Source organism: Tyto alba, unplaced genomic scaffold, assembly GCF_018691265.1.
Source record: "Tyto alba isolate M040663 unplaced genomic scaffold, T.alba_DEE_v4.0 Super-Scaffold_42, whole genome shotgun sequence".
NCBI classification, from domain to species: Eukaryota; Metazoa; Chordata; class Aves; order Strigiformes; family Tytonidae; genus Tyto; species Tyto alba.
This window is the reverse complement of record NW_024881318.1, coordinates 17234260-17248346: the sequence shown is the minus strand read 5'-3', so window position 1 is coordinate 17248346 and position 14087 is coordinate 17234260. Positions and strand designations below refer to the sequence as shown.

Genomic DNA, 14087 nt, shown 5'->3' with positions numbered 1-14087 from the left:
TACTGGGTCACAGTACTCAGTGCTGACTTTACTGCATGCTGGACTCAACAGAAGGCAGAAGGACAATATTCAGAAGGAAGATAATAAGGAAAGCAGAAGAGATGAATCTTAAATACTATAAAAAAGCCTAAATTTCGTTCTTTTAGCTGGCAAAACGCATTACATAAGATCTCTACCAAACCCCCAACTGTTCTACAAATCATGACTCTACGGAGATTACAGTATCTGTTCAGAAAGCAGATTTGCTGCCCTAACACATCAGTATAGCCTCCTTTGGCCTTGGAGATCTGAATGGGACACAGTCACAGCTAATAAAGCTACTACAATTTGCCAGTATCTAGCTTAAAGATCCACTTATTTTCAGGTAAGAGTGTGGCCTTTTTCCACTGAAAATAAAGTCACACTTCACCTAGCTTTTTCAAACATTCATTCCAGGACCTTATTCCTCTCAAAGTACTTTGTCTGCAGCTATGCTTTTCTTCTCTTTCTTTCCAGTTTTCAGATTTCACACTTACATTGCAATGCTTGCACTCATACAAGTATTCAGAATTATGTAAAATAAAATTAAATATTCAAGGAAGTTTTAAAGTCTGATCTCTTCTGGTTCTCTGAAACCACTTCATTAACTTTACTAAAATAAAATCAACTAGTATTTTAAGTTTCATGTTGAATTATTTTTTATTCTGTACTAATACCTTCCTTCATGTGTAGGCCAAAGCACAATTACTAAAGACAAGAGGTGCTTTTATTTCATAAAGGATTATTCTTAACCTGTAGAGTGAAGCTGTGGAAGTGTCTCTCCTTGTGAAGGACAGAATTACCAAAAATTAGAAAGAAATCAGCTAGCTTTGTCTTCTTTCTTTCAAAAGCCTCTGCTAGAACAGATAATTTTAAAACAATGTCTCCCTTTTGCACTGACCAAAAAAAAATATTTTACTTTACAAAACTGGTGGAAAACTCTAATTCAAGCATCTGTTCTTTGTGGGACCACTATGCAAACTGGCAGGACAGTCACAACTCTTCCCACAGATGGAAAAATCATACTCTGTCAGAGCTACCACTAAACACAGGACCTGGAGACTGTTTTCAGACCTTAAATTTCAGCATATATGTATCAACAAACTTAGAAATATTTAGAAATTCCTTTCACATTTTAATTCCAGGAAATTTCTGTCTTCTTTCAAGGAATAATACATGTTCTGTCCTTTGCAAGTTCTTCTAAAATATTGTATGGCTTTTTACTCACTGGCCTAGGTAAACAAACTTAATAATCTAATTTTATTATTCTTCCCATCCAAAAATACCCTACACTTCTTATCCCCTGTGGACTCCAGTAACAATTCTATCTATACTTCTGCAGTGCTAGCAAAGTTTTATCCTCAACTGCAGAACACTATTTCTCCTTCTCGTTTCATAGTTTGGTATTTAAAGAACATACTGTAGGTGCATGTATCCAGATCTACAACTAGAATCTGTCCAATTAATCCTTTTCTTGGTCTCTTTCCTTCTTCATCTTTGCTATACAGCAGTATACTTCACTACATCTCAGAAGAGAATTAGCTGTCAAAACAGTATAATCTGCAGGGCATCACAAATCGCTGAGATGAGGAATGGCAGGGAGGAGCTGTTAAATATGGTTCATTCAACTTTACTCCTTACCCCAGAACTATTAAGAACTACCACTGCAGTGGTGCTATAATCGTACAGATTTTCAGTAATATCAACGCATATTTTTCCAACTTTAACTGTTTACTAAGACAAATATATGAAACTCGCCATAAATTTAAAAAAAAATATTTTAAAATAAAATCAAAATCACTCATCCTAGAGATCAAACTTTGTTCTGAAATTAAACATTTTTTTTTACAAAAAAAAACTGGTGGTGTTTATTTCCATGCTTACGCTAACACAATTGCTCTTAGAAAATGTCAAGGTACATAGCTTTCTATCACTATCAAATACAAGGTAAGGCATAAATATCACATTTGTGCTCCATATATATTTGTGGTTAGTATCAGTCCCCTAAACTTATAGAACACAAAATGCAATCAATAAATAATCAAAAATCCTTACCGCTTTGTACCCCGTATCTGTTTTGCATGCTTTTCTCCCTGAAAACATTAGGATTCCTTGCCAGGATAGCCTGCAGCAAGACCGGTATATCTCCCTCTGGATCATCACTGCCAAGGTTATCTTTCAACTCTCTGGAATTGTGGAAGTAAGCAAATAAAGAGGCAAATGCATTTTCAAATTATAAGAAACTATGAGTCAAGTAAAAGAAAAAAAAAAAAACAACCCAAAACAAAACCAAACCAAAATGAAAGAAGACAATTCACTGTTAAAATATAGGAAAAAAACAAGTCTGCAAAGCTGTTCCCTGCCTCTACTTTTTTTCCCTCTCTTCTTTAAGGAATGGCAGAAGAAGTATTCCTACTAGTCTTCAAAAATTTTTTCTGTTACTAAGCACTTATATATACATGGCTGTCACCTTCAAACTATTAGAAAAAGTTTTGTATGCCCACTTTTATATCATGATCTTCTCCATAAAAGAACACTTTGGCATAATATCAAGAAGGTATTATTGTAGGAACAAAAATAACATATGCATGGATGTATAACATTCAGGCTGCAGCCCAATCCTTTGAAAATCTTTCATTTTAAGAAGGGAAACTGACATATCTGACATCATAGGACTCCCTCTGAAGCATAAAAAAAATGTAAGGGATTTTCTAGAAATGTATCCATGTTTTCACTTATTGTTTACTTCGAGGACTTTTAAAATTTTCTTCCATTTGATCAAAACAATTGATTGGAACATGTAGGAAAAAAAACAGGGTTATCAACATAAGACAATTCAAAGGACACAAGGGAAAAATAAATAAATAAACCCCGAAAAAAAACACATTAGCATACTTGCTGGTTCAATTCTTAAAATATTTAATTTCAATACCTAATCAGAATTAACATGGGTCTTACATAGGTGTCTCAAAAAAAATTTGCTTTTGTGTAATAGTGGGTATATAATTTGTCTATGAGCATTATTAATAAAAGTGGAACACAAATGAGTATTGCGCAATCAACATCAGAAAGTCTGCACTCCTAACTAGTAACAACAGAATACGTAGCAGATCTATAAAATAACCCCCATAGTTAAGCATAGGGACTGACAGACAATTATTAATGTTCTGACTGACTGAAACATCTGACTTCAAATACCAGTCAACTGCTAAGCAAGCCTAACAAAAAACCTGTATGTTCTAATTTTCAGATTCTCACAATCACCTTTCTCAATCCAGTTAATTTTGATTTCAAGGAATAAGGATGGTGATCTGCTACAGTTAAAGCTCAAAATACATACATGTGATCTGTTGACACCTGATTGAGACTGTGGACGAGCTGTGAAACCAGATTTTCATCCCTGCAAGCCAGAAGGCAGTTCACCTCGTCAGCTATCCGTCCATTGAAAAGCAGGCTTTTTGTTGTTGTAGCAGGTAAAGGTGATGGAAGAGGCAGCTGGTTCAAAACTGTTACCAGGAATCAGAAAGGAGTTCAGAATCATTTCATGAAACAGAAGCATATAAATATGGACACCTTACTCCCTCATGTGATTAAGAAAGAAAATTTGACAACTACATTTAACTCATCGGGAAGAAGATTTATGAATTTTTTAAAATCATGAACATACACACAAAGCCTGGACTCTGTTTTACACAAAGTAATGCTGTCAAGTTCGCAAGTTATATTACTATATAATTGTAAACATTTAGCTGTGCTAAGGCAAGTATTATGAATAAAAGCATGCCTTTAAACATTCGAGAATATTAAGTTATTTAGTATGTTATGGCAGCTTTCTCTTGAAGCCAAAAGCACTCATAAAGGAAGGAAATGGAAAATACTTCCAGTTGCGTGCAGTACTGTTAAGTGCATTGAGCATACACTTTTTTAATTTGATCGCCATATTTGTGTTCCCATTTTGTATGGTCAGGGTAGATTAAAAAAACAACCAACCAAAAAACAAACAAACAAACAAAAACAAAAACAAAAACAACAAAAAAAAACCACAAAAAACCAAACAACTGACCAAAAAGTACCCCGAACAACCCAATAACCAATTTGATCCACTAATTCAATTCTTGGTTTATTCTTCTGTTGTTATATTTCTTTCTAAGTCATCTTCTCAAGGAAAGGCTAGTATTGGTTGGTATGATCACTAAAACATCAATTCAGGCAATTACCAATTCACAAGCCTTGGTAAAAAGATTTAATAGTAATATCTACTACAGTATTTCAATCAGATTATAAATGAGCACACTATACTTTCAGAAGGCATTCTTAGGTGTACAGACGTAACAAGTAAGTGTACCATATAAGAAGCCCCGACCAGATGATTCTCAGAGCTACACAGACAGGAGGAGAGTAAGCTGGAGGAGAGTAACCCAGAAGAGGCCAAAAAGCTAGTTACATAGAAAAGTCACTTTCAGAGTGAACTTGTTTTTGTGGACTCGTAAGTCCAAGTTACCAGGCTGATTACAACTCTGGGATAAAGGTTTTAACTGAACCATTAGAAATAGCTTAAGAAAAAAAAACAAGTGAAATATACTCTCTTGGCTCTTTTATATTTTGAAATTATTTGTTAAAAAAAAAGGAGTGTGGGAGTGGGGGTGGGGAATTCTAGTATTTTTCCCTGTACATATCATTACTGTATTTAGAAATATATTGGAATTCAAACAGAAGTGTGTAATATTAAAATAGCTAATTTCATTATTTGCATCAAATTACCTTTGAATGTGCCAGAAACTTGTAAAAATTAGCAAGATCACCAAACCACATTTATTAAAACCATATAAATTCAGCTAGTTAACTAGCCTACTCTACTGCCTCTAGTCATCACGTCTTCCATGTTTTTACGGCAACAGGTCTTGTCCATTGCAGTTCCTTCTTTTCACACAGAGAAAGGTGAAGCAATTACAAGCCCTTCTCTTTCAGCTGCTCCTGAGCTTTTAAAAATCAGATAAATACAACATATAAGGAAGCAAATTCACCTAACACAAGGGCTAATCCCACCAACGGTAGTTCAGTGTTTCAAGAAACTCTTGCACCAGGAGTCTGGACAGTAACTTCTACCAGTTAAGTTTTCGGCTTTCTTTAGAACCTATACTTAATACTGGAAAACTATCCATAGCTTGAAAACTGATTATTTGTATCCTGATGGCCCATTATTAGACATACAAAATGATACATATATACACATCTAAATACATAAGCAGCACCTTACAATTTGATATTTCAGAATATCAGAAGGACATGAAGAAGTGGGGGTTTACCCCTAATACATCTGCTTTTTTTACTGGAGGCAATTAAATTAAATTACTGGGTATATACTTTCAGTGTCTCTTGCAAAGTCTCCAAATTTCAACAGTATAGTCATAAAAACAAGAGTTCAAAAGAAGCACCTGGGTCACTGAGTCCAATTATCCTCAGACAGACAACTGAGCTATAAACTTGTTCTTACATTTTATAAACAAGATGCATCTTTGTCCCAACTGTTCTTATTGTAATAGTTGCCATAGGACCTCATTATAGCAATAGTAAATCTCCTCTTAGTTTTCACTATAGATTTATTTTTGGTCACATTATAACCATTCAGTTTTGGGCCGGTATCATCTTTAAATGTAAACTGTTCTTTTCCTTTCATTGACTTTTGTCTTCCTGACATATTTAAAGACAGTACACAGATCTCATCTGTTCCTTTTGTAGGCTGAACAGCTAAGGAAGAAAACACACAGGTTCAGCTGCTTATTTCCCTTCTAGCAGCCATTCTTTACACCTATTAGAGTAACTTTTTTGTACCTTGTCCAAAACTAAGGAACTAAGTTTCAAGTATATTCAGCATATTCCACACTCTCTTTAGCTAATGAGCATCAGTCTAATCCTTTCTCTCTCTCTCTCTCTCTCTCTCTCCCCCTGCTGCTTCAGTGAAGATGTATGTTTAAGAGAAAGACATACAAATGCTAAAGACTTCTATTTGTGGGGTACCCAGATATGCTACAGAATGGTATTCCAAACAAAAAATGAATTCCTATGCTTTGTTTCAGGTTTCCTTAAGGATTTTTTTCACCTACATTTCATTTAATCTCATTTCATTTCATGTTTAAATTAGCATGTATTATTTGGAGATTTTTTATATTCAAGCAATGACAAAAATGGTATTTAAATACCAAATCTGATTTTGAACCTCTAAGAATTTTTAAACTAAAACTATTTTTAGTGTTTTGAAAATGCAGGTATTTACCAAAGAGGTGTAAAATAGCATAGCAGAGACAAGAAAAATAATAGTACTTACGGTCTGTAAGACTAGCAATCCCTGCAAGAGTAGTGATGGGAACATGAGGCATATCCCCATTCATCCTGAAGTTCTGGGATAGTAGTGCCTACACAGATATTTCAGTTCAGGTGCCAACTATCATTACTTCCCATCTCCCAAGCACTGAAAAGAAAAACAAACAAACAAACAAGAATACCAAATGAAAATTCTCATTTACTTTTTTAGAATTTTAAATTCAGTAACATAAATGAAGCACAGAACATACCTCCAGCTGCATACTAGGTAAATTTTGTCAAGAGTGGGTAGAACAATGCAGATTTTAAATATCAAATGATATTGTGCAAACAAAAGGCAAGCTTCCGGTCTCAGCAGAAAATCCTTTCACCAGAAAAGTTACAAGATCAGGCAGTCGAAAGAAAATTTGCTCACATTACACAGTACCAACTCAAAAACTGGTTCATACTGCAGTGGATAGCACTTAATGCATAACCAGTTTAAGTGATTAGCTATTATGTTCACTTCCCAGCTTTGTAGAAGGAGATATTTTTCATATGAGGCTAGCAAAAACAAAAGTACTCTACAGATGCAAAAATCAAGGAGCCAGCAAAGTGACAATTACAAAATTTTAGTGTATTCTAAAAGTAGTAGCTATTTAAAACTTGAGCTGAAAATATCTCTTTAATATTAAACACTGTTTAATCAAACTACTATCAGAAACTACCCCATTCTCCACAAAAAGAAAGGCTTTAGCCACAACTAAACTAATGTATTTCTTGTAAAACAGCATGGTTTATATTCAACTACTGAAAAAGGGATTTATTCACTCAGTTTTCACTAACTATAGATTCCAACTGTAATGAAGTCCGCACTGCTTAAAAAAACAAATCAAAAACAAAAATAAACAAACAAAAAATTATCATCACAATAATTTCACGTGCAGTTCCAAAACAACAAAAATTTACAAAGATCACACACTACAATCCACTATTATACTAAAGAAATGACAAAAATTGAACATGGCATTTTCTGAAGACAAGCAAAATAAATTAAAGATAAGGATTTTGTTTTATATATATATATCTATATGTGGTTACCTATTACAGACAGGCACTTGTGATAATAATTTAGGAAACTGTAAGATTTGCACAGGCATTCATGTTATCTACTGAAGATGCTGGAATAATGACTTATTTACACTTACAAGTTAACATTTTTAAGAATTGCATATACAATACATACAAACCAAAAGATCATTGTCATTTCCTTAGTAATTTTTGTCTCCTTCTTTCTCATGTCACACCATTAACAATATGTAGGACACTACTGCTATTAAGTATGTATAGATTCCAAGCAAGACAAGGAAACCCAATGTTGTAAGCTTTTTTCCTGCTCAAAGTTTTCCTGAACCACTGAAGTTAACTTTTCAAAGTTTCTCTATCTACACATAACTGAATTCTTTGAAAAAAATACCAACACTGAGGTTAAACAGAACTGACAATGACTTGACTTCCTTTGCTGCACCTGCCACAGCCTCATTCTCACCACTAAATTATATGTGCTTATTAAAAATCTAGTACATTATAGATATAGAAGTCTAGTTAAGGAAACTGCTACAGATAGATAGTTTATGTGGGTTGTTGTGCTTGGGTTTTTTTAATCCAGAAGAAAACAGCCTTCAAACACCCAGAGCAATTTCAAATACTACTCAATACTTGAGGATTTTTACCTGAAACAAATACCAATATACACAGAATTTCAGAGGTTTCTTAGTTCCATAAATAAACAATTCTTATAAAAAAAGTTAAAAACAAAAAAAGAAACCAACCAACCAACCAACAATAGGATCTAACTTTTCCCATAATGAGTCTGCAATAGTAAAGCAACAGGAGCTAACACTTTTGGAATTTAAGTTTTCATTGAAGGGTTAGTAATTAAAGAAATTGAAGAAACACCTTTCACATGTAAATTATATGTACAATAAGAAGGTCATGTCTAATGATCTCTCCTGACTGAAACTGCAACAAATCTAAGGACATGTCACTTGTATTACTGAAAATCCTGTATGTAACAAGTAACAAAAACCCCAAAAAACAAATCTGTTCAATTTCCCTTCCTGATAACCTGGGAAAGCTCTAAACATCAGAGACTGTCACTACTAATTCAAGTTCTTTCCTGGTATTACTGCTACAATAATTGAATTACACAGATATTCAATGGGAAAAATTCTTCAAAAACCAGATACTTAAACCAGAAACCTTCCCCACAGATACATAACAAGAAACTTGAACTGGCAAGATCCAGACCTGAGAGTGAAGCAAGTGCAGTGAGTTAGGATGGTCAGGAGCAGAGTAAACTTTCTTTGTAGTTTTTGTAAGCTTTCTTTAGGTAACAAAACAAAGGTCAAGAGGGGATGTGGTTGCTCTCTCTAGTCAAAGGTTAGAAAGGAAGAGTGCTACAGAGCAACGCTAGCACAACAGTAAATTGGGGCATGAATGCAAACAAGAAGAAAATCAGAATAGAGCTTCTCACCATGAGAACTGCCACTTTCTGGAACAGCATTCCGTTAGGAGTAGTAGAAATACGCAACACCATTACTTTAAAGATGAAGAGACAGGATGTGGTTGCCTGCACCAGCTGGAAACTAAGCACAGAAATTCAAGAAGTCTGTCTCTTACACTATTAAGTTTTTCTAAGTATGATGATGACAGTAAACAGATGAAAGTAAACAAAAGACAAAGTGCGACTGATGGGATTAGATTATACAACAAACACAATATGAAGAAACCACATAGGAATATCTGGGTCCAAATATTACATCTGTTGTGTTGACAGCAAAACTGTCTGTTATACAACTGCCAAACAAGGTAGGATTCAATTCCAGAACTAAAGACTGAGATCCAGTCAAACCAGAAGTCAAATTTGATGTCACTGAGAATTAGTAAACTCACTCATTAAAGAATTTAAATTATCAAGTAGTTAGGGGGAAAAAAACCTGACAGCTCAGAATGAATTAGGTTCTTTCATCCAAAACATCAGAACAGCATGCAACAATTAATGGCTTGACTGATAGATAAGTTTTGTTGTGTGGGGTTTTTCTCCATTCCCCAACTGTAACAAGAGTTAAAAGTACTACATTGTAGCAGCTCACAATTAGTGAGAAGAATCAACATTTTTCAATATTTTATATTATCAGCTTTGCACAGTAGCTATTACCAGTAGTACAGCATTTCTAACTCTAGACTGAAAAAAGTGAAACTGTTACATTTGCTGAATTAAGGAAATCAAAGAACTGCTGAATCGAAAAGCTTTTAAACTATGCATCAGCGTAGTCATTTGAACAGTGAGGTATAAATCTAATTTAGATATAAGCAAATGATGTCTTGCATATTCAGTATATATTTATTTAGGTTCTTGCTTTTTATAAGAAACAATGGAGACATTTCAGGAAGGAAGCAACTTCGGTGCACAAGGGAAGTAGTACAAAGAACACATCATTGAAAGGAAAATGGTGAAATGGCAGCATACATAGAGAATGTATGAAAAAGCTATCAACATAATACACAATAATAAAGCCAAGCCAAGACAGAAGGGAAAGTAATATGAAAAAAGTTTGTTATGGATAATAAGTACACATTTAAAATGCTACTTCTGTATGTTATTTTCTTCCCTTTTTGTGTCAATTATGTGTATTCTCCTTTACTGCAAATTTATATTCCAAATAAAATTCCTATCAAAACATTAAATTTAAAGTGTTGGGGGTTGTTGGGTTTTTGTGGTTTTGTGTTCTGGTTTTTTTTTTTTTTTTTTAATTTTAAAGTAGAAAATAAGTAAGTAGTTGTTAAAACAGCACATGTAATGGACATGAAAAATGCCATCTCACTTTAGTGGCCCAAGGTTTGGGCTATGTCATGTGGATCCTCTTTGCAACTCATCCCTATATATTCTGCATTTCTCACCATAGTACTGAATTAATGGCAGTGGAAAAATAACAAAAAAAATCATCTCTATAAACAGAATGGACAGGTATGGGTAAAATTGAGGAAGAGAGGATGAAAGTAAATTGTGAACAAAAGAGACAGTGATCATCCAGTGAAAATAAGAGACTATGATCAGGAAAAAAAAAAAAACAAACCCAACAACAAAAAACACAACAAGAAACAACCCAAGCAAACAAACAAACAAAAAACAACAAAAAAACAAACCAAAAAAACGATCCCAGAAAAAATCCAAGAAAAAAGAAAGAAACTGCAATCGTATTTTTTCAGATATTGCAGGATTGAGGAATTTCCTATATATGCTGAAGTGTTTTATTCCCCATTGAGGGAAGATAACGGAAGATTGACAAGGATGATTGTATTTGAACACTTTAAAAAGAGGTTTTAACTTCTTGTATGTTGAGTAGCACCATATTGACATAACCACGGCACCATGATCAAAGTTGATTTCTGTATCTGCACACTCAAAGTAAACCAGTGCAACTCATATATTAGCTATTTTATAATTTAGGTAGGCAGTACACTTTTTCTTTTCTTTTAAAGCAGCAAACATGCTATTAGAAATTTAAGACGCCTTGCCTCATAGCCAGTTGTAAATTTCCACATTTTTCAATTAACTCCTTTTCTTATTAGTAACTACATGAATCTCTGCTAGTTATCAGTCCATAAAATGTCCTTACAAAAAAAAAAAAAAAACAAAAAACAAAACACAACAAAAACACCCAACAAAAACAAAAAACCAAACCAAACATGTAAAGAATGAGGGAGAGAGGCAGAAACAGAACACATATTTTCCAGGTTTCATCCAAGTAAGATACCTTGACTGACGTTCATCATACAGATTTACCCACAAGAGGGCAGATTGCTGGTTTCTATAGCAGAGTTACAGTTTGTTACAATGACAGTAAGTTTCCAGAACTAAATGCTTTCAAAAATACCTCAAAAAATATTAAAGGAGATACAGTTTTAAAAACATAGACTAACACTAAATCAGGTGGGTGGGGAAGCATCCACATTCACTATATAAAGCATCTTAGCACTAATTCAATCTCAGAAAAAGTCAATATTGGAAGTGAATAGTAATTTATCACTGATGCAGTTGTCTAAAGATAAAATAGTAATGCAAGAAACTATGAATCCACCTGGTATGAATCTAACTTCACCAACCAAAGGGGAGGTGGGGGCGGGGGGGACGGTGCAGCATGTGGGGGAAGGTGAAGAGGAAGGGGGGTAGGCGTGTTGTCAGAAATCCAAAAGACTCATTATTAACAATAAAAGCCCATGAAAACACATCAGCATTTATAAAACCAGGAAGTTCATAGTATGTACAAAATAGTTTCACCTTTTACAATACTGGTTACAAAAATTTAAGTTTGGAAATACAGATACAGAAATCCCAGAAGCACAAAAGTAGAAGAAATTCAGTGTCCTATTGAAATCCATGTTTGGTTCATAAAGTGGTCAGCCAGCAGAATCACTGGTGCTGACAAAACAAGTGAAAAATTAAAGTTTGAGAGAAAAATTACCTAGTACAATTTAAAAACCATTATTAGCATGATGTGTTTTTCTAAAACTATTGCAATAGTAGGTGCTCAAATCACTACGAACTACAACCACTGTAAGAAACCTTAGCGAAAAGTAGTGTACTGGGACAACTGTAAATTGCTTCTGAATAAAAAGCAACCTTCAGTAAAAAATTTTAAAGCAAGCAGCCTCTTCCCTTGTGGCTACTGCCACATTCCTTTGGTGTCCATTGTTCTGTTTGGTAACAATGACATTGATGCCTCTGTTGCCCATCTGATTGTAGCGGCAGTGACACCACCATAAGTGGCAAGAGAAATTCCAGTGAAGGTGGTGGAAGCAGACACAGCACGAGAGGAAAGATGCCCCCTAATGCAGGAGTGCACACATTTCTATTAGGCTAACCTAACATAAAGCAATAAATTGTGCTTTGCACATGTAATAGTACTTCCTGCGGGAGGAGAGATGGGGAATTGACACAGCTGGACCACACTAAAAAAAGTAAAAAAATCAGACTAAGCCATGTGCAGAGAGCAGATACGTATGGCTATTATGCAGTTTCCCTGATCTAAATGACATGGGCAGTGGGATTGAGCGCACCCTCAGCAAGTTTGCCAATGGCACCAAGCTCTGTGGTGTGGCCAACATAATAGAGGGAAGGGATGCCATCCAGAGGGACTTGGACAGGCCAAAAAGTCCAAGTGTAGGTTCCTGACCATGGGTCAGGGCAATCCCAAGCACAAACACAGGCTGGGCAAGGAGTGGATTGAGAGCAGCCCTGCAGAGGAGGGCTTGGGGGTACAGGTGGATGAAAAGCTGTGAGCCAACAATGTGCATTCACAGCCCAGAAAGCCAACCGTGTCCTGGGCTGCAGCAAGAGAACTGTGGCCAGCAGGTCAAGGGAGGGGATTCTGCCCCTCCAGTCTTGTGAGACCCCACCCCCCTGCAGTGCTGTGTCCAGCTCTGGGGCCCCAACACAAGAAGGACATGGACTTGCTCGAGTGGGTCCAGAGGAGGCCACAAAGATGATCAGGGGGCCGGAACACCTCCCCTGTGAGGACAGGCTGAGAGAGGTGGGCTTGTTCAGTCTGGAGAAGAAAAGGCTCCGGGGAGACCTTAGAGCGGCCTTCCAGTGCTTAAAGGGGGATACAGGAAAGGTGGGGAGGGACTCTTTGTCAGGGGGTGTAGTGACAGGACAAGGCTTAATGGGCTTGAACTGAAAGAAGGTAGATTTAGATTAAAGGTAAGGAAGAAGGTCTCCACTGTGTGGGGGGTGAGGCCCTGGCACAGGCTGCCCAGAGCAGCTGTGGCTGCCCCCTCCCTGGAAGGGTTCCAGGCCAGGTTGGACGGGACTTTGAGCAACCTGGGCTGGTGGAAGGTGTCCCTGCCCGTGGCAGAGGGGCTGGAACTAGGTAATTAAGGTCCCTTCCAACCCAAGCCATTCTGTGATTCTACATGAACATCTAGCAGGAAACACTGACCTTTATTGCTACTTTGCAATTACAAAGGCTGAAAATTCATTAGAACACAGTTTCCCAAAAAGAAGGATTAAGTCTCCAGCAGCACTAGGACTTTTTTCTTTCCTTCTTTCAAGCACAGTAAACTTCTGCTTTTTATTCATCTTATTTTATATGAAGATTAAAAAGCATTTATAAACAGTGTTCTGCACTTAAAAATAACATCTCAGATATTTAATTTGGATGCCTTAGCACGAAAAATTCTTTTAAACGAGTCCATATCAAGTCCCTCATACACAAACATGACATTTAAGCACCAAGTAAAAGCCTACTCTTTCAGGCAACATAACCTGACCCCAAAATTTGCAGAAAATCAAACTATATTTACAAAGGGTTGTGATGATCAACATGTGTAGCTTACTTCAGCCAAAAAGAAAAATGTAAATCTTAGAATTACTAATTTGCATGGAAAACACTCTATGCATCAATGGGGCTATATAAATAACTAAGAACACTGTTCTACAGGAAGGTGTATTTCCTGCTATTTCATTAGGGAACTAATGCAAAATAGAATCTGTTTAAAGACCCATACTGTCAGGCAGCTCAGTTGTCTTCTTAAAACATGGGGATTAAATTTATGTGAATGAAACACAGATCTTGCACCTGTTTCCAAAGTAAGATACTATTGGCTCCTCATCAGAAACGTGATACAAGATCAAGTCCTACTGATAAGGTAGCAAAACATAAATCAAAGAACTGCCATGCTTTAAAAAGTTGACTTGTATAAAA

General features: G+C 35.8%; 1 protein-coding gene across 3 annotated transcripts in view; it reads right to left on the bottom strand.

Moving 5' to 3' along the window:
* The window catches only part of NIPBL (NIPBL cohesin loading factor), a 168439-nt gene that overhangs the window by 101112 nt on the left and 53240 nt on the right, over nt 1–14087 (bottom strand). For all 3 annotated transcript variants that reach the window (XM_042804992.1, XM_032992323.2, XM_042804993.1), the window contains exons 2-4: nt 6344–6487; nt 3359–3524; nt 2074–2204 (exon numbers count right to left, since the gene is read on the bottom strand). In XM_042804992.1, coding sequence (XP_042660926.1) covers nt 2074–2204; nt 3359–3524; nt 6344–6407 — 361 coding nt within the window. In that variant the 5' untranslated portion in view covers nt 6408–6487. The remainder of the gene's footprint in view (nt 1–2073; nt 2205–3358; nt 3525–6343; nt 6488–14087) is intronic.